At 43.4% G+C, this 21,522-nt stretch overlaps 1 protein-coding gene across 9 annotated transcripts in view; it reads left to right on the forward strand.

Moving 5' to 3' along the window:
• Window positions 1-21,522, forward strand: part of ULK4 (unc-51 like kinase 4) — a 370,052-nt gene that overhangs the window by 87,890 nt on the left and 260,640 nt on the right. For all 9 annotated transcript variants that reach the window (XM_053265063.1, XM_053265069.1, XM_053265068.1 and 6 more), the window contains exon 21: window positions 6,541-6,723. In XM_053265063.1, coding sequence (XP_053121038.1) covers window positions 6,541-6,723 — 183 coding nt within the window. The remainder of the gene's footprint in view (window positions 1-6,540; window positions 6,724-21,522) is intronic.

The following is a 21,522-nucleotide window of genomic DNA, read 5'->3' on the forward strand; positions in this document are numbered from 1 at the left end:
AAAGGAATATACATTGGTTCAAACTTTAAGTTGAAGTAGGGGTCCCAAACCATGCTTTCACTCTCCTTTCACATGTTAGAGCTTCTCTGGACCTCATTTGTGTCTGTGTCTAGATTGTAAGCCCCCTGGGGCAGTGGCCTGTCCTCTCATTCTTTTTTAAGTGGCACGTATATGAATAGTACTGTATAAATAAAAACCATGAGTTATAGTAATACGAGTAATAATAATTTGCTGGTGATAAATGGAGCATTGGTTATGGATCTAATCTCGGGGGACCAGGATCTTGCAGCCAAGAGGGCTGTGCAGACCAGGCTAGGGAAAAGGGTTGGTCTGGAAATGACAAGCAAGTCAGGAGCGAGAGTCAATGCAAGGCGGGATGGAGGTGCCAATGCCAAGACGTGACGACAGGCAGCTGGTGACTCTGAGGAAGAGACACCTGGTGAATCAAAGGAGACACACACGGATTGATTGTGTCTAGGCCACTAATAGCAAAAATCTTGCCCGAGGGCATTATGCTGATTGCACCGTTCTGTTGACAAAGGTGGCAGCAATAGTGGACAAGAGAGTCCATTGTGTCATGTCAGACCATTGATGGGTGTGCTTCTAACAGGACAATTGAATGATTGGGTCGATGAACCTGTGCAGGGTGAAATGAAATGGGCACATCAGAGCTTATCTTGTGTAGTCAGGAAAGACCTCGGGAGGGTCTAGGAATGTTTTAACAAGCTAGCTTCCTGTGCCCCAAGCCAGTCATTAACACGCTTATTAGCAAAGGAGATGACCTGCTAGCTCTTATTACTCCTTCCTGAGAAGGTGGTATCTTGACCTGATCTGCTGTGCCAACACATGGAGAATACTTGAAAAAGAATAGCGCTTGATCAAATCACATCTACTCTGGCATTCCCCACTGAAACCAATCAAGGAGGCAAGTGCAGGGTTGTTCTCCTGCAGTCTTGAAATTAAACTTGACCTGAGAGCCACCATTTCCCAAGCTACATGCCAAATGACATGCCCTATGAGTTAGCTCATGCGAACCAATTAGAGATCTCATGGTACTGTGGGATCTGAACATCCAAATGTGGGAACTACCAGATGGTAGCCTAAAACCAGGTATAGGGGTGCTCTGGGGAGCCCCCAAACATACCCACTTGGTAACAGTGGATTGGCTTTATAAGGCCTCAGTGCCATTTTACCAGTGGAAGTCGCTAGTCATATATGCAACTATAAAGGTTGGTCTCGTCTCACAGTTGTATGTGTGTTTACAGGCTTTTAAAAATACAGGACTGTCATCTTGTAGCTTTTGAGGAGATAGGCAGTTGTGTAGTCTTATATTTGTATTCTCCTTAATTGGTGTTCATTTCATTTTTTGTGTTGAAGGGTTGTATGATAAGAGCAGTGGTCCCTCTAATTTTTTTCACCTCTGTGTGGAATGATTTTTGTTCTGGGCAACAGTATCAAGGCACTGTGTGCGCACATGCATTCAGAGTGGGGCCTTCCTAATTCAACCTGAGCAGGAGCTAAGATTAACTAAGCAGACATCAGAAAACTTGTGAGCGCATGCACATGCGCACGCCTTAGAGGGAACAGTGGATAAGACAGGGGAATATAGGGGGTTCCTACCACCAGCATCTACATACTTTTGCGTTCTTCCATTTGCTTTCAGTTTCCTTCGCTTCTCCCTTTCTACAGTCTGGGAAAGAGGTAGTGGGTGAGCAATGCCCAAGAAAAGAGATGCTCTATCAGTCTCTGATAGAGCATCTATCATGTGGGGACTGGGGTGACAATGATTTGGTGTAGCAACCAACTCTTAACCAGCACCTCGTGGACTGCTCTGACCACTTACAGCCTTGGGAGAAGATGCTCGGCCATTGAGCGGTGTCATCTCTCTGATCCCACATATGCATGGGGTTTTCTGGAACCCAGTCAGTGCAGTGGGTTTGTGGATTCCAGTCATAACTTGGAATCCCCCTGCTAACTTGGCAAAGAGGCACCTTTTAACATGGTGATTCTCTTTATTTAGCAAGGGATGAGTAACTGGCCCTATCCACCCGCAGCACAGTACCTCCAGTGACTGCTGCTGGTGTGTAATGTTTCTTTTTAGATTGTGAGCCTTTTGGGGACAGTGATCCATCTTATTTATTTATTATTTCTCTGTGTCAACCGCCCTGAGCCATTTTTGGAAAGGCGGTATAGAAATCAAATTAATAATAATACTAGCTGCACAAGAACAGGCACTAAGAACAAATGCAATAAGAGCAAAAGTAGAAAAGTCAACAAAAAACAGCAAGTGCCGCCTTTGTAAAGAAGCAGATGAAACCATGGACCACCTAATCAGCTGTTGTAAAAAGATCACAAAGACTGACTACAAACAGATGAAGATGCAAAAATATTATGGGACTTCCAACTACAAACACAAACATCTGCCACACAATACACCAGATATAACTGTAGTTGAGAAGAAAGAAAAACAAGTTAAAATAATCGACATTGCAATACCAGGGGATAACAGAATAGAAGAAAAAGAAATATACCAAATTTGGAAAGAGAAGCATCCAGATACGGAAATAACAGAACAAAGGCTAGCAGACCAGAGAAGATTCATAATAAGAAATAAAGTATTCACAGAAGTTGAGCTGGAAGAACTGCAAAGGGCAACACAGGCTCAAGATATGGAAGAAGAATTACCACCAACTGAAGCAGTTGCTCAGGCGCAGGTGGAGGAAGTGCTGGAAATAGAGGATGCCACTGTTTCAAAATCAAAACCAGGCAACCTTCCCTTTGCCTTCACCTCAAAAACCCGAATGCTGTTTAACAGAAAAGCAACAAGAACTAAAGCAAAAAATAACTGAGCACATGAACCAAACAACCACCAGGGTTTGACTTCCAGTGCTAAAAACAGTTGCCAAAAAACAACTTGCTCAGGCATTAAAAGATGTCAATGCTGCACTTGAAGAAATAACCAATAATTTGCAAGAAACAAACCGACTAATATACAATGCAGCAACAATAACAACACAAGAGCGCAGATATAAGATCAGTGGACCTGTCAAAAAAGAAAGTAGAGCATCACCTAAAAGGAAGATTAGATTAGAAAATAAAATCTCCAGCCTTAGATCAGATGCTAGTAAATTGAAAGATATGAAAGACAAGAAGCTGAAGAATGAAAACACCCAACAGTATCTGATCCAAAAACACCACCTAGATTCAAGGAAAATTAGAGAAGTCCTGGAAATAATAAAGCAGCAAATTACAGCAGTGTCAAAGAAGATTAGCAGATACGAAGCCAGAATTACACAACACAGGCAGAATCTCCAATTCCAGTCGAATCAGAGACGTTTCTACCAAAGCATAGAAGGAACAGTGCAATTCTGGGGAAAATTATGGGACAATCCAATAGATTATAATAAAAAAGCAGGCTGGGTGAAAGAGGTCAAAAAATGTAACCAACAAATGCAAGATCTAATAATAACACCAGAATTAATAAGTGAAAGAGCAAAGAAAATTAAAAATTGGACTGCGCCAGGCGATGATGAACTGCATGGCTTTTGGCTTAAACACCTAACAAACCTTCATAAACGACTAGCAAAACAGTTCAATCACATTTTGCAAGGAGGTGATATTGAACAATGGTTAACAACTGGGAAAACTCATCTCATCATGAAAGACCCAGCAAAAGGTGCAGTCCCAAGTAATTATAGACCGATCACCTGCCTGCCAACCATGTTCAAATTATTAACTGGAATAATAGCAGATGAAGTGATGCAACACTTATTAACTAACAAACAGCTTCCAGTTGAACAGAAAGGAAATTACCCAAACACCAGAGGCACAAAAGACCAGCTGCTGATTGACAAAATGATCTTAGAACATTGCAAGAGAAGAAAAACAAATCTAAGTGTTGCATGGATTGACTACAAGAAAACCTTTGACTCATTGCCTCACACATGGATACTAAAATGTTTAGAAACAACTGGTGTCAGCAAAAACATTCAGATATTTATTTTAAAAAGCAATGAGCATGTGGAGTACACAGTTACCAATCAATGGCAAGACACTTGGACAGGTTAGCATTAGAAGAGGTATTTTCCAAGAAGACTCACAATCCCCCCTGTTTTTTGTAATTGCCATGACTCCACTTTCACAAATACTAAACAAAACAGGCCTCAGATACCAAACATCAAGTCAAATAAACCATCTTCTGTACATGGACGATCTGAAGTTGTATGGAAAGTCCCAGTCAGAAATCGAATCACTGCTAAACACTGTCCGTAAATTCAGTAGCGATATAGCAATGGAGTTTGGAATAGACAAGTGTGCTGCATTAATAATGAACAGCGGGAAAATAAGAAAAACAGAAGGAATAGAACTGCCCAATGGAAGCAAGATCAAGAACCTGGAAGAGAAAGAACATTACAAATACTTGGGCATTCTCCAGGCTGATAACATTGCACATGCTCAAGTTAAAAGAAAAATTGGAAGTAACATCAGGAGAGTTAGAAAAATCCTCAAGTCCAAACTCAATGGCGGGAACACCATACACGCCATAAACACCTGGGCTATACCTGTTATCAGATACACTGCAGGAATAATAGACTAATATTAATTAATAATAGAATAATAGGCAGAGCTAGAGACGCTAGATCGTAAGGCCAGGAAAATAATGACCATCAATCATGTTCTGCACCCCCGCAGTGATGTAGATAGGCTATACCTCCCTTGCAGCTCAGGTGGAAGAGGAATGCTGCAAGTCCATCAAACAGTAGAGGAGGAGAAAAGAGGCCTTGAAGAATATATCAAGGACAGTGAAGAAGATGCACTTCAAATGGTCAATAATGAGAAACTATTCAACACCAATGAAACAAAGCAGGCCTACAAGAAAGAACAAGTCAAGAACCGAGCGGAAAAATGGAAAAATAAGCCACTGCATAGTCAATATTTGCACAATATAAGTGGAAAATCAGACATCACCAAGACCTGGCAATGGCTTAAGAATGGCAACTTGAAGAAAGAAACAGAGGGTTTAATACTGGCTGCACAAGAACAGGCACTAAGAACAAATGCAATAAGAGCAAAAGTCGAAAAATCGACAACAAACAGCAAGTACCGCCATTGTAAAGAAACAGATGAAACAATGGACCACCTAATCAGCTGTTGTAAAAAAGATCGCACAGACTAACTACAAACAAAGGCATGACAAGGTAGCAGGGATGATACACTGGAACATCTGCAAAAAATACAAACTACCTGTAGCCAAAAATTGGTGGGACCATACAATTGAAAAAGTGGTAGAAAATGAAGATGTAAAAATATTATGGGACTTCTGACTACAAACAGACAGTACACCAGATATAACTGTAGTTGAAAAGAAAGAAAAACAAGTTAAAATAATCGACATACCATAGCAATACCAGGGGATATAGAATAGAAGAAAAAGAAATAGAAAAGATCACAAAATACAAAGATCTACAAATTGTAATTGAAAGGCTGTGGCAGAAAAAGACCTAAATAATCCCAGTGGTAATTGGCACCCTAGGTGCAATTCCAAAACAACTTGAAGAGCACCTCAACACTATAGGGGCCACAGAAATCACCATCAGCCAATTATAAAAAGCAACTTTACTGGGAGCAGCCTATATTTTGCGACGATATCTATAATAACCAACAGTATTGATGATAAAATTCAGCCATCCCAGGTCCTTGGGAAGGACTCGATGGTCCTTTGGAAGGACTGGATAAAACAAACCAGTCAATAACACCTGTCTGGTTGTGTAAACAAGAAATAATAAGTAGAACAGTTTGTCATAGACATGGAAATATAATCTATATTGTTGTTTAATATAACTTAAAATTGCCGAGCATTGGGATAGATTAATTGTGAAGCCCCCTGCTCTCCTTAAAACTGCACAAGGGTTGGGGACCCTGGAAGAGCCTGAGATGGAGTGTGAGGGGCTTTAGCAGGAAGGGGGATTTCCATGGAAGTTGAGGAATGGCTTATGGAAGTGCCTTTTGGCTCATATAAGCTACCTACTAAGCAGGCAAAGAGACACCTCTTAAAACTGTACTTTTCTTTATATATACCAGAGGGGAAGCAACTGTGCCTATTTAACATCAGCACAGCATCCATCCAGTGCCTGCTGCTGGTCTCCACCATGTGTTTCTTTTTAAATTATGAGCCCTTTGGGGACAGGGAATCATCTGTTTCCTGTTGTTGTTTTTTTAAGGTAAATTGCTTTGAGAACTTTGTCTTGAAAAGCAATATATAAACATTGCTTTTAAATTTATTTAAGTCATAAATAATGATACCTTTTGGATCCAACCCAATGTCTTTTCAAAAAAAGCAAATTGCCAATGTGGGGTCTGGTTTCCATGTTTGAGTTCTGCAGTCTTGAAGCAATTCAGGGCAGCTTTGAAGGTCCATGTGATTGAAAAGCAGCCTATAAATTTTAAAACAAATACATTCAAAATTGATATTTATATCTTCCTATGTACATTTATCAAAATAAATTCAATATCTGATCAGAAGTTTTTTGTTTCATTTAGGCATTATGCAAAATTACTCGTCACTCACCCAGTGCTTTCCAGAGTGTCATTGAAAAGGTGGGATTACCTGCTGTGATAAACTCACTGGCAACTGGAATATGCAAAGTTCAACATTACATGATGACTATGTTCTCTGCTATGTTGTCATGTGGAATTCACCTGCAGAGGCTGATTCAAGAAAAGGTTTGTTTTAAAATTTGTTTCTTATTGTCTTACTAATATTTTTAGAAATCGTTTTTTACCAAGAGTAACCATTCTGAAAAGTTCTGTGTTAACATTACTTTTAATAGTATTCACTATGTGATCTGCTAGATTCTGAAAATAAACTATAAATTTAATCCTTATATACTCAAGTTGACATTTCAGGATTTTTTTTCAGGGGGTTAGGGACTGGTCTCATTAGTTGGAAACTTTTACATGCTGCCTTTTCCATTAAAGATTTGCAGCAAGCAATTTATACAAGATAAAAATCAAATTAAGACAGCCATTTAAGGCATAGTACCACAGCAGAACTAACAGCAACCAGCAACCATAAGAATAAAGAACAGGGGTCAAACAGCGATTCATCAAGTAACTACTATTCATTCATCTACTTTAGTTTAACATCATAATCACAAATTCTCTAAATCTTGTTTCCCCAAAATATCAGTGAGTTGGCTCCAGAGGGTCCCTTTCTCCAATGGAAGGAGTTTCATCTGATGGAATAAGGCTCCTTTTGTCAGAGATTCCTTCTGTTGGATGACATGTTTCCCATTGGAAGAAGGAAACCTTTGGATCCAGTCTAATATCTTACCAGAAAAAACACGAGATGAGCCTTCTTTCAAGGACATAGGCAGTTGGCAAGGGGAGCTGTGAAAATCTCCATGATCTCTATCCTCTGTGTATGTGCTTCATTCCAATATTGTGCATATACTTGTCTATGATATGATCAAAGTTCTTTTAATGTTATAATTATATTGTTTACCATAGGAGTTGTATGGCTAAGCCTGCTCTCCCTGCAGACGATCACAGCAGGCGCTCTGGGTGGCCAGATTGGCCACTCACATGATTGCCAGCTCCGTGTCAGAGCTGGTGCGGGCTGGGAGGAGCGGGGGCAATTGACCCCCGGAAGCTCCAGCATGCCCTGTGTGAGCACGCAGGGCATGCTGGCGAGACTCCCGGACCTGGGAGGCGGCTTTTTGCCTCCCCTCTGGTGGTCTCCTCGTGAGTAGCCATGGCATGGAGCTGCACCGAAACTACTCATGATTTTAAAAAAACAGGTTCGCGGAGCGCTCGCTCCGCAAACTGAGTTTTAGAGGAGGGGTACTTGAGCAGGTTACCCACTCTAGAACCACCGGGCTGGCAGCCGAGCCCAGTGGTTCTCACGGTCGCAGAAAATCGGGCTAGCGGAGGACTAGGACTAGGCATGGGGGAGAAATTCTCTCCATCAGGAATCTGAACCAGAAGCATGGCTTGTAGGAGTGGAAGTATTTCTGGAATAGATCCAGGGTTGGAGTTGTAGTACAGGTTGAGGGTCCCTTATCTGGACACTCAAAATCCGGAATGCTCCAAAATCTGGACACCATACCGTAACAACAACAACAAAGCCTTAGCTCACCTTTCTCAGGTGAGGAACTGCCACTGCATCTCTCAGGGCCGGACTGGGCCAGGCTGTCCCGCCGCTGCCTGCCCCCCCCAGTGCCTCCCGCCTCCTCTGCTTGCCTCTTCAGCCGTCCACCTCCTCTTTGCTGCCTTTATTTCTTGCCGCTGTAACTCTCTCGCGAGAGTTCCGCCTGTGCCCTGTACTGTATATAGAAGATTCCAAAATCTGGAAAAGTCTGAAGTCCCAAACACTGCTGGTCCCAAGCAGTCCAGATAAAGGGTACTTGACCCATAGATTCCTAACAAAATTGGAAATACAAGGAGGCCTCCACAGCAAGGAAGGGGAAATGTTTTGCCTACTCTTCCTGGCCTTGCAATGTATGAGTGAGCGTGTGTGAGAGAGAGTAATGTTTTACTCATGGGAAGACATTGCTGCAGAAGTAAAAAAAGATCTCATGGAGGGGGGGGAAGAACCAAAATGCTACTATCTGAGGCAAGGCCATACAGCACAGCCAAGAAACTCTGCTAGACCTTATCCCTTCGGCATCTCACAGTCAATCTTGTATATGGACAGGAGAATATCTTTAAAGCCAAACAACTCCCCCCACCAAACAACAACAACAAACATACAAAAACACCACTAAAGACAATGGAGAAACAACCCTGTGAGAATTAAAAATGTTTTTTAAAAATCTGATTTCAGAATATCAAGAAGAAGGTGGAGTCTAGTATAGCCAAGAGAGTTGTGCAAAACCCACCCTGCACTTACTTTAAGGATCATGGTGTGTGTAAAATATCCACATGCACATTTTAATTCTCCTTTATTGGAGCACTTTTCTGCTGCTGCACTCAGATGAGGGTTTTTAACACCCCCCAGCCTACATTTGTTCGTCAGTTGAAGTGAAATGGAATAATAGCTTTTTAAAAATTTGGCAAAGCAGCAAAGATTTTCCCCTCTCTACAGAAAGTCCAGCCAGCTTGGTAAAAATTTATTGCAGCACACAAGTTTTATTTTTATCAGGCCTGTCAGTTTCATTGGGCTTCTGTAGACTATCTGCATATTTTGAAGATAATCTTTGTCAACTTGGTAAAACATTCCTAATTACTGCATGCTCTCACATATACATATATGCTCCATTAAAATAAACTAAAGTTTCCCCCTCAAAGCTGGGTGCAAGCACTACTTAGTCCTATGCCCTTCACCTGTGTTCTCTCTAATTTTTTTCATTTGTGTATGTAATGAGTTTAATTCTGGATGGCAGTATCAAGGCAGTGTGTGCACATGTGCATTCGGAATGCGGCCTTCCTGATTCAACCTGAGTGGGATCTAAAACTAACTGAGTGGACATCCAAAAACTTGTGAGCATGTGCACGCCTTAGAGGGAACACTGCCCTTCACCACATATGATTCATACAGGGTGGTAGTTGTGAAATGAAATCCTGTGATCCATTCTGGTGTTCCGGTGTGTTGAAAATGAATGCATCCCATTCTTTGCCAAAGCTAAGCAGAGTGGCTTTCTCTATGCCCAATTATAATGTTTCTAGCCCTTGCAGCTGTGGTGATATGCTTGAGAGTGTGAACAGCACATGGAAATGTATAACCTGAACGGTTCAGAGAAATCTGCTTTGGTCTAAAAATATGGATTTTTAAAAGTTGCTCACACAGTCACACATTCCAAGGTAGCATTACCAGAAATGCTACCTGTTCCATGAGCAGGTACAGTGAGACAGGCAAAGCTGAGGGGTTTCAATGCGTGGATGAGATGTTGGTGCCGGGATGAGTAGTTTCGATTTGTTAAGCACTGGGATACATTTTGGGGCAAGCAAGGCCTTTACAAAAGGGGCGGGCTGCCCTTGAACCAAGATGGAACCAGACTGCTGGTGCTTAGAATCAAAAAGGTTGCAGAGTAGCTTTTAAACTGATGCCTGAGGAATAGCTGACAGAAGCTGGGCAGTATACGGTTCGGCAAATGCCATCCTTTAAAGTGCAAGGGTGAAAAGGATTCAGATAAAACAGAAGGGGACAGAGCAGAACCACATAAAGAGCAGACAGAAGGCTGTGCCAGCCGGTCAGAGTGTCAAAAAAAGATAGCAAACACCAGGGAAGGGAACAGTGACCATCGTGCAATCAAATTCAGCATAAATGCGGGGAGAGAATCACCAAGGAAGTTTAACACAGTCACTTTGAATTTCAGAAGAGGAAACTTCTCCAAAATGAGGAGTATTTATTTATTTATTTATTTATTTATTTATTGTTAAATTTATATACCACCTTTCATTAAAAACAATCCCAAGGCGGTTTACAGCAAAAAATTTAAACACAAGATGGTAAAAAAGACACAATTAAAATATTAAGTGAAAAATATTAAGCAAATCTGATTAAAAATTTAAAACAAAAGCATAAAAGCAATACAGAGTATAAAGAGCAGCAGCAGAGAATCAAATGCCTGGTCAAAACACCAAGATCTTACACTCTTTCTAAAAGCTGTGATGGAGACCGAGGAGCGAATAGCCACCGGGAGAGCATTCCAGAGTCTGGGGGCAGTAACAGAGAAGGCCCTGTCCCACATGCATGACAACCGAGCCTCCCTCATTGTCAGCACCTGGAGCAGAGCCCCCTCAGATGACCTCGTCAAGCGGGCAGTAACCCTTGGGAGCAGGCGGTCCCTCAGGTATCCCGGGCCCAAACCGTTAAGGGTTTTAAAGGTCAAAACCAGCACCTTAAATTGGACCCAGAAACAAACTGGTAGCCAGTGCAGCTCTTTCAAAATGGGTGTGATGTGCTCCCACCGGGCAGCTCCAGATAAAACCCTAGCTGCTACATTTTGCACTAGCTGCAGTTTCCGGATATTCTTCAAGGGCAGCCCCACGTAGAGCGCATTACAGTAATCAAGCCATGACGTGACTAAGGCATGGGTAACCGTGGCCAGATCTGCCTTCTCAAGAAAGAGACGCAGCTGGTGCACTAGCCAAAGCCATGCTAAGGCACCCCTAGCCACTGCCTCCACCTGAGCTTCCAAAAGCAGAGCCGGGTCCAGTAATACCCCCAAGCTGTGTACTTGCTCCTTCAAGGGGAGTGCAACCCCATCCAGGACCGGTAAAAACTACTCATCCCGATTGGCTCTCCTACTGACCAACATTACCTGCATCTTGTTTGGATTCAGTTTGTTTATTAGCCCACATCCAACCCATCACGGCCTCCAGCCCCCGATTCAGGACATCCACCGCCTCCCTAGGATCAGGTGACAAGGAGAGATAGAGCTGAGTATCATCCGCATATTGCTGACAACTCAGTCCAAGTCCCCGGATAACCTCTCCCAGCGGTTTCATGTAGATATTAAACAGCATGGAGGACAAGACCGAACTCTGCAGGACCCCACAGGCCAATGGCCATGGAACCGAGCAGTAGTTCCCCAGCACCACCTTCTGGACCCTCCCCCCAAGAAAGGAGCGGAACCACTGCAACGCAGTACCTTCAATTCCCATACTCAAGAGGTGGCTGAGAAGGATACAATGGTCAATGGTATCGAATGCCGCCCAGAGGTCCAACAGAACCAACAGGGATGCACTCCCTCTATCTAGTTGCCGGCATAGGTCATCCACTAGAGCAACCAAGGCAGTCTCAGTCCCATATCTGGGGCGGAAGCCAGATTGAAAAGGGTCCAGATAATCCGTATCATCCAAGACCCTCTGCAGTTGGGACGCCACCACACTCTCTGTCACCTTGCCCAAAAAGGGCAGGTTAGATACCGGTCTATAGTTGTCCGGGTTGGAGGAATCAAGGGAGGGCTTTTTTAATAATGGTCTTACCATCGCCTCCTTGAGGCACGATGGCACCTTGTCCTCCCTTAATGAGGCATTAATAATCACCTCCAACCATCTGCCTGTACCCTCCCTGGCAGCTTTTATTAGCCATGAAGGGCAAGGGTTGCCCGCACACTGCCCAGGATCTTGTCCACATCCTCAGGCCGCACCAACTGAAAACAATCCAACACAATAGGACCAGATGGTACCAGAGGCACGTCTGCCGGAACTGCTAAAACTCTGGAGTCCAAATCAGCACAGGTGCGAGCGACTTTATCCGCAAAGTGACATGCAAGCTGATCACAGCGGGCTGTAGATGGTTACTCCCCCATTACCTGGGGGGATGTGTGCAGCAATGCCTTAGCTACACGAAACAGCTCCGCTGGTCTGCACTGAGCAGTTACAATGGAGGCGGAGAAAAAGCATTTCTTCGCCGCCCCCACTGCCACGGAGTAGTCCCTAAAATGGGCTCTAGCCCATGTTCGGTCGGATTTTTCATGACTTTTTCTCCAGCGTCGTTCCAGCCATCGCCCAAGTTGCTTCATCGTCCTAAGCTCCGAGGAAAACCAAGGAGCTGAACGGGCTCCACCAAGCTGGAGAGGGCGTTTAGGAGCAACCATGTCAACAGCCCGGGCCGTATCTCCATTCCAGAGATCAACCAGGGCCTCGACAGGGTCACCAGCTCTGGACACTGGAAACTCCCCGAGGGCCTTCTGGAATCCAAGCGGATCCATAAGCATCCGGGGGTGCACCATCCTAATCAGCCCACCACCCCTGCAGAGGGCAGACAGAGCAGTCAAACTAAATCCCACCAGATGATGATCTGTCCATGACAAGGGAGTGATCTCAAATTCCCCCACCTCCAGATCATTTATTCCCCGGTCGGCAAAAACCAGATCCAGAGTATGTCCTGCCATGTGGGTAGGGCCCAATACCAATTGAGACAGGCCCATGGCTGCCATGGAGGCCATGAAATCCTGAGGCACCCCCACTAGGGGGGCCTCAGCATGGACATCGAAATCCCCCAGAACAATAAGCTTGGGAGAACCCAAGGCCACCTCCGGGACCACCCCCGCCAGCTCAGGAAGGGAGACTGAAATGCAGCAGGGTGGTTGGTACACCAACAGAAATCCCCAGCCTGTCTCAGAGGCCCACCCTCAAGGACAAACACACGAAATTCTGAGATTGCCTAACCAGGCATCTGGAAACGGGGAGGGTCTCTCGATAGATGACTGCAACACCCCCTCCCAGACCCTCGAGGTGGGGCTGATGCACAATCAGGAAACCTGGAGGACAGAGCTGAGAGAGACCAACCCCACCCAGCTCATCCAACCAAGTCTCCATCACACATACAAAGTCAGCATGCTCATCCACAATCAAATCATGGATGAGAGATGTTTTAGCATTAACTGACCTGGCATTCAGCAGCAGCACCCTAATCCTCGAGGGGGTGTTCTCAGAGCTCCCAGGGGTCTCAGGGTTAGGAGAAGAGCTGGAGAAAGGAACAGGCCTCAGTTGGCTGGACCGTTGCCCCCTGTAACGGCCAACCCAACTCCCACCGCCATATCTCCCTCTGCCCACTACCAGTGATATTGCTGCCCCCACACCAGCCTCACTTTCCTGCTCTCCCAGACACATCCCTCAGTCCAAACAATCACAGCTCCACTACTTAACAAAACCAGGGGTCAAAATGATGTATGCTGATTTCTGAGACCAGGCAGTTCGCCCCAAGGCTGAGAGCTACAAGGAGAGAGCGCCAAGAGGCTTGCGCCTGTAGCTCAGCCTGAGCTTTAAAGCAGTGCCATAGTTGATACACAACTGGAGAAGGAGGGGAGCAGAAGCAAAAAGAACAATCAATGCCCTGCCAAAGATGTTCCCCCTTCCCAATAACAAAATATAAAAACTACCTCCTATTAGAATTGGGCAATGCTTTAGCTAGTTTGGTAGGTTTTACGCTGCTGTGGGGGAAAAATAATAATAGTAATAAGAAAATAGAAAAAATAAAAAACACTCCAGGGAGGTATGCGGGGGGCGGGGGGCGGGGGACGGACTGTTTTCATCCGTGCTCCTGCTCAGAAGTCCACCAAACTTGTTGGGATTCTTCAACCCTCTGGTTACTGCAGTCCACCGGCTATTCTGCACTTGGGTGAGAGCCACAAGGCCGAGAGCCCTTGTGCTCTCACCCTTCAGCTCGCGCCCCTGGCTCAGCTGGTCTTAAATGGCAGTTGATGTTACCTGCAAGGGGTGGAACACAAGGCCCTCTCCTCATCACCCTGCCCCTGGCTCAGCTGGTCTTAAAGTATGGTGAAAAGAAAGCTGAAAGGGAAAATCAGGAGAGTCACTTCGCTCCAGAATGCATGGAGTTTAATCAAAACCACAATACTAAAAGCCCAGTTAGAATGTATACCCAAAAGGACAAAAGATACCACTAAGTCCAGGAGAATGCCAGCATGGCTGACAGGTAAAATCAAGGAAGCCATAAAAGGGAAGAAGACTTCCTTCCGAAATTGGAAGGCCTGTCCAAATAAAGAAAACAAAAAGGAACACAAACTCTGGCAAAAGAAATACATGGTGACAATAAGGGAGGCAAAAAGAGAGTTTGAGCAACATTTAGCTAGAAGTATCAAGGGGAATAACAAAAACTTCTTTAAACACATCAGAAGCAGGAAACCAGCCAGGGAGGCAGTTGGACCGTTCTATAATGAGGGAGTGAAAGGGATTATTAAGGAGTATATGGAGTTTGCAAAAAAGCTAAATGAGTTCTTTGCTTCTGCCCTCACGACAGAGGATACTGAGCATATACCTGTTCCTGAACCAGGCTTTTCGGGCACCAACGTCTCATCCATGCATTGAAACCCCTCAGCTCTGCCTCTCTCACTGTACTTACGCATGGAAAAACTGAAAACTAGCAAATCGCTAAAAAGGGCCAAATGGCACCCATCCAAGAGTCCTCAAAGAACTCAAATGTGAAATTGCTGACCTCCTTGCTAAAATACAGGTGAAACTCGGAAAATTAGAATATCGTGCAAAAGTCCATTAATTTCAGTAATGCAAATTAAAAGGTGAAACTGATATATGAGACAGACACATTACATGCAAAGCGAGATAAGTCAAGCCTTAATTTGTTATAATTGTGATGATCATGGCGTACAGCTCATGAAAACCCCAAATCCACAATCTCAGAAAATTAGAATATTACATGGAACCAAGAAGACAAGGATTGAAGAATAGAACAATATCGGACCTCTGAAAAGTATAAGCATGCATATGTATTCAGTACTTGGTTTGGGCCCCTTTTGCAGCAATTACTGCCTCAATGCGGCGTGGCATGGATGCTATCAGCCTGTGGCACTGATGAGGTATTATGGAAGACCAGGATGCTTCATTAGTGGCCTTCAGCAATTCTGCATTGTTTGTTCTCATGTCTCTCATCCTTCTCTTGGCAATGCCCCATAGATTCTCTATGGGGTCAGGTCAGGCGAGTTTGCTGGCCAATCAAGCACAGTACACTGTATACTTTTCAGAGGTCCGATATTGTTCTATTCTTCAATCCTTGTCTTCTTGGTTCCATGTAATATTCTAATTTTCTGAGATTGGAGATTTGGGGTTTTCATGAGCTGTACGCCATGATCATCACAATTATAACAAATTAAGGCTTGACTTATCTCGCTTTGCATGTAATGCGTCTGTCTCATATATCAGTTTCACCTTTTAATTTGCATTACTGAAATTAATGGACTTTTGCACGATATTCTAATTTTCCGAGTTTCACCTGTATACAACTTATCCCTGCAATCGGGCTCTGTACCAGAGGACTGCAGAGTAGCAAATGTAACTACAATTTTCAAAAAGGGATCCAGGGGTGATCCAGGAAATTACAGACCGGTTAGCCTAATGTCCGTTCCAGGCAAATTGATGGAAAGCATCCTCAAGGATAAAATTGTAAAGCACATAGAAGAACAAGCCCTGCTGGGAGAGAACCAGCATGGCTTCTGCAAAGGGAAATCTTGCCTCACTAACCTTTTGGAGTTCTTTGAGAGTGTCAACAAGTGTGTGGATCAAGGTGATCCAGTTGATATAGTATACCTGGACTTCCAGAAAGCTTTTGACAAAGTTCCTCATCAAAGACTCCTGAGAAAACCTAGCAGTCATGGGATAAGGGGACAAGTATATGTGTGGATTGATAACTGGCTGAAGGACAGGAAACAGAGGTAGGGATAAATCAAAAGTTTTCACAAAGGAGGGAATAAGAAGTGGAGTCCCCCAGGGATCTGTACTTGGACTGGTGCTTTTAAATTTATTCATAAATGATCTAGAAGCAGGGGTAAGAAGCGAGGTGGCCAAATTTGCAGATGATACCAAATTCTTTCAGATAGTGAAATCCAAAACGGATTGTCAGGAGCTCCAAAAGGATCTCTCCAAACTATGGGAGTGGGCAACAAAATGGCAAATGCACTTCAGTGTGGGCAATTGTAAAGTGATGCACATTGGGACAAAAAAACCCAACTTCAGGTATACGTTGATGGGATCTGAGCTGTTGGTGACTGACCAGGAGAGAGATCTTGGGGTCGTAGTGGACAGCTCGTTGAAAATGTTGACTCAATGTGCGGCAGCTGTGAAAAAGGCAAATTCCATGCTAGGGATCATTAGGAAGGGGATTGAAAATAAAACTGCTAATACTATAATGCCCTTATACAAAACTATGGTGCGGCCACACCTGGAGTACTGCGTACAATTCTGGTCACCACATCTAAAAAAGGGCATTGTAGAACTGGAAAAGGTGCAGAAGAGGGCAACCAAGATAATCAGGGGCCTAGAGCACCTTTCTTATGAGGCAAGACTACAACACCTGGGGCTATTTCGTTTAGAAAAAAGATGACTGCAGGGAGACATGATAGAGGTCTATAAAATCATGCATGGTGTGGAGAAAGTGGTTAGAGAGAAATTCTTCTCCCTCTCCCATAACACTAGAATCAGGGTTCATCCCATGAAATTGATTTGCCAGGAAATTTAGGACCAGGAATCGGAGGTACTTTTTCGCACAACGCATGATCAACTTGTGGAATTCTCTTCCATAAGATGTGGTGACAGCAAACAACCTGGATGGCTTTAAGAGGGGTTTGTATAACATCATGGAGGAGAGATCTATCAACAGCTACTAGTCAGAGGGCTATGGGCCACCTCCAGCCTCAAAGGCAGGATGCCTCAGAGTACCAGTTGCAGGGGAGTAACAGCAGGAAAGAGGGCATGCCCTCAACTCTTGCCTATAGGCTTCCAGTGGCATCTGGTGGGCCACTGTGTGAAACAGGATGTTGGACTAGATGGGCCTTGGACCATATCCAGCAGGGCTGTTCTTATGTTCTTAATTACATATCAATTAGAGTGTATATTGTCTTACTCCCTTTTGTCTCTTCTTTACTCCCTTCTCTCCACCACATTATCAACTTCTCATTCCCTTCTCCTTTCAAATATAACACTAACACATTCTTTTAAAAAAATAAAATCCCTTGACTCACCCTTCCTTTCCAATTGTTTGCTTACTACTCTTTATCTCCAAAATCCTGGAGTGTTTGAAAAGCAGGGTTGAGAGAGAAAATGAATTTTCTCTGGCTTCTGTGGTGTTTTTTGTTAATCCATTCATTGATCCAGGCCAGCTTTTGAATGGTGCTTTAGTTACTCTTATTCCAGTCTGATGTAGAGGTAGGACTAAATACAGCCAGCCGCAAGAGCACTGTAGTTGCTTCTCTGTAAATAATATATATCTCATTAAACTGTTAATATTCTTGATTCAACTTCACTGTCTTTTCCTTGCATACCACAACTCTTTTCTCTGGATTCTACCCTCTACAGAAACTTCTATCATCCTTGATCCCCTCATTGCCAAATTTAAACATAGCTATGTAGTTCTTATTCTCCTGGATCTCTCTTCTACTCTTTATTCAGTGGCAGCTGGTGAAGTTTGAAGTTAGTGGGACCAGCTTGGGTTTTTGTCATATCACTACAACACACATACTGGGGGTGGGGTGGTGGGTATTACACACTTTTGGATAACCACTGTATGCCAATGAGAAGCCCTTGAAGATTCAAAGGGTAATAGTATAACATCTGCATGAACATAGTAGGTAGCCAACTGATATTGCTTAACTCCATTACCCCAACTAACTTACTTTACAGTACTTTTATCATGGTTCATGACATTTTATCTATGAAATACGTTTAACACCCAGAAACATATATAAATACTATTATTCACCATGTTGAACACCAGTTTCCATATTTCTCAAATATAAAGTCTCTCCTACAGTACCCACAAATTTAAAAACAAAGACACATCACTAGATAAAATGTTACCTTTTTGTAGTCATTCTTTTGAAGATGTGACTATGCAGCAGCCTCCAACCTACCCTTACAGCTGCCTCTAAACCTCACAGCAGGCAATCTTCATTTATAAAGAAATTTTGCTCTTCCTGTTACCCAAGCCAGGCAGGCCCTTCTCTGGGTTAATATTGTGAAAAACATTGGGCGAGGGGAAATCCTCCAAGAATAGCTTCAGTAGGAGTTGCCAGCCCTAACTGGAACACAAAATTGAAAATGTAGGCCTACTAGCCTGGATCAACATACCTTGAATTCCATCCACTGGAGCCAGGCCTTTCTGCTGTGTCTAGAAACAGCAAAACACATGGGGAGGGGAATAATCTGTTCTTTAGAATTGTGCTTCTTCTTCCCAATATGCCAACAGGACTCTGTTAGGGATGTGCATGAAATGCAATTCAGATAGCGAATCGCAGCACATCTCCTGCCCCTTCAACACAGAGGAGAGCAGGTCCATACCTGTTCCTCCATTCCTTGTCACCACTTCCTTAATTGTGGCGCACTCCCCCAGCTATCTTGGTGCGCCGGTGGCGCTCTTCCCCCAGCTGCCTCTGCTCTATGCAGGCATGTGCATGGTCTCCATGCATGCCAGTCAAGGTTCAGGGATCAAAACCAGTAGCCAAAGACCAGGAACATGCCAAAGGTCAAACTGAGCAGAGAATCAGGAGTCAAGGACAAACCAAGAACCAAAGTTCAGGAACACACCAGAGATCAAATTGAGCAAACAGAACAAATGCATCAGCAGCAAAGAGAGCCTGAAACTATGGCAACATCTGCTTTATGGGAAGCCTTTTATACTCTACCTGTCTGCATGGAAGCCAATCATGGGCCTTACTTGGTGGGGTCAGCATAGGGCCTGAAGACTGGAAAGCTGCTGCAGTATAGCAGGTTGCCCAAGGGGCAGTGGTAAGTAAAGTCTCACCCCCAAGGAACTCTGACATCTACCATCTGAAAACCTTCCTTAAATTGGTATGTTCTATCCACTCCTCGATCCTGCAGAGTATAGCTAGAGCTTTCCTTGCTTTTACTGCAGTAGTTACTTCTGGAGAGACAAGTTGCAAATCAGTTTAATTGCACTGGGAATTTCTGGAGTTAAAATAGCAGGTAAACTCCATATATGTGCAGGATTATTCCCATGTATTCATGCCCCATTCTTTGGATCCCAGCAAGTATCTCTCTTAAATAGAAGATAATTCTTCTGCAGGGAAAATGTTCTATTCCAGTATCAGATAAATTGACCACCAAGCTTTTACTTAAAAGAAGACGAGGTCTTAGAAAAAAGAAACCAGAAAAAGGCTGAATGTAAAATAATGAGCTACAGACCTAACATGGCTTGTTTGTCACATCCCAGAAGATAGGATCAATCTGTCTTGGAGTTGCTGCTAACATTCAATAAATCCTGTGAGCTGTAGTAGGGCCATCAACTAATAATGGCCCCAAGGAAAAAACAATAAGAAATGTATGAGTACAACTGCTTTGACATAGTCCTCCCAGACATTTAAAAGAGAAAATAATGAGTGTGCGGATTGAATCTGAAGCTGTACTTGGATTGCACTATCCTTGGAGGACCTTAGGCCAATTCGTGTCGACATTTTCCTAATCATATGAAGGAAGGAAGCTTGTGGGTCTAAGGAAATGGCTGTAGCATCTGTAATTTAAATTATATAATTAAAAGGGCTATTTTGTATTTTGAATATTTCTGATGTTTTATTTTTAATTTTTTGTTAATTATTTACTGTTAAAGAATGACGTATAGAAATTGCTTTGCATACAGTGTATGTCCAGAATGGGTAGATCTTATGAAAAACATTCTGAAAATCCCTGTTCCAGTTAATTATTGTATACTAGCAGGTGAGGCCTTCCATTGACTGTGCAAAGTCATTTTGTGTAGATTGGACTTGTAGAAAAGTTCAGGAAATTAAATATGTAATAGAATTTGTTAATGTGCTTGCAAAAGCAATCAAAGAACACTTTTAAATATGCAGGATTTCAACCTCAAACACCATGCACTTTATTGAATAGTGACCATGGTGGCTTTAAATAATAGTAAATGTGAATCTGAGAAAGGTGATCAGTTTCTCTTGAGCATGATGTCATTTTCGAATTTTTGATCTTATTGAGTGTTAAAAATCAGTTGTGAACAATAACTGTTAAATTATGGTGATCATGTTCAATTTCTTCTAATAAAATAAAATAAAACCTATCCCCAGCTTATTCCTGGCGGATTATTTGTAAATTGTAATGTGTCGAGAGCAGTGCATCGAGCTAATTTAAGTGGCAGTATTCTTCATGCAAAATTTGCTATCTGTAGGTAATCTGGACGTATGCTATTCAGAAATTCTGGTGTGTGTGTGGTTTTTTTAAATTAAAGTTCACCAAGCATATTCCAGTCTAAAAAGTAGTGCATTCAGTCAATTTCAGTGGGAGGACTGTGCCTGCCAAATTTGGTATCTGTAGATCATCAGGAAGTATGACTTTTTCGCACAAACAATGCCACAAATAAAATCTTCAAAATATTTAACCCTATATGGCACTGGCTACTATAAATATTTCTACAGGGTACAAGATATTTCATGATGGTTGCATATTGAGACAATTGAGTGTGTTCTCTGAGGGACACTTTCCAGTGCAAAAAATAATTAAGCCACACGATCATCCTAACTCAGGTTAGAGGCAGGCAGACCTGGGTTAGATGCTCATGTGAACCAGCACCATTCCCCTAAGCCCAAGCTGTCCAAAACTGGGTAACCCTGAACCTGTCTCTTGAGCCTAACCGAGATTAGAGGGGCAGAGGAATTAACTAGCCAAGACTTACCACTCATGTGAACAACTGCAACCAAATTTGCTGCTCGGAGGGCAGCAAAAGTTTGCAAAAGTTGGGAGGCAGAACCAGGTGGGTGCATAGCAGTTTTGATGCTCTGCAGAAGGGGGATGCCCCTACATGTTGCCATTCTACGCTATGAGGAACTATACCGCCCAGAGAATTTGCGTTTTGGGCGGTTTAGAAATGTAATAAATAAATAAATAAGCTCGCTCCTTGCAGAACTGCCAGGTGCAAGGCTGCAGGGTGGGCAGAGAGACTATTGGAGGAGCTGGGATTTATCGTGGTGCGGGTTCCCCAGGGGAGCACATGGGGAGCATATGCCTGGCGGCAGCTGCCCACATAGGACAGTGTTGTCAAATGACAAACCCGTAAAGCACATCCCCCCATAGCAGGAGGAACAG

The sequence above is a fragment of the Hemicordylus capensis genome, chromosome 6, assembly GCF_027244095.1.
Source record: "Hemicordylus capensis ecotype Gifberg chromosome 6, rHemCap1.1.pri, whole genome shotgun sequence".
Lineage (NCBI taxonomy): Eukaryota > Metazoa > Chordata > Lepidosauria > Squamata > Cordylidae > Hemicordylus > Hemicordylus capensis.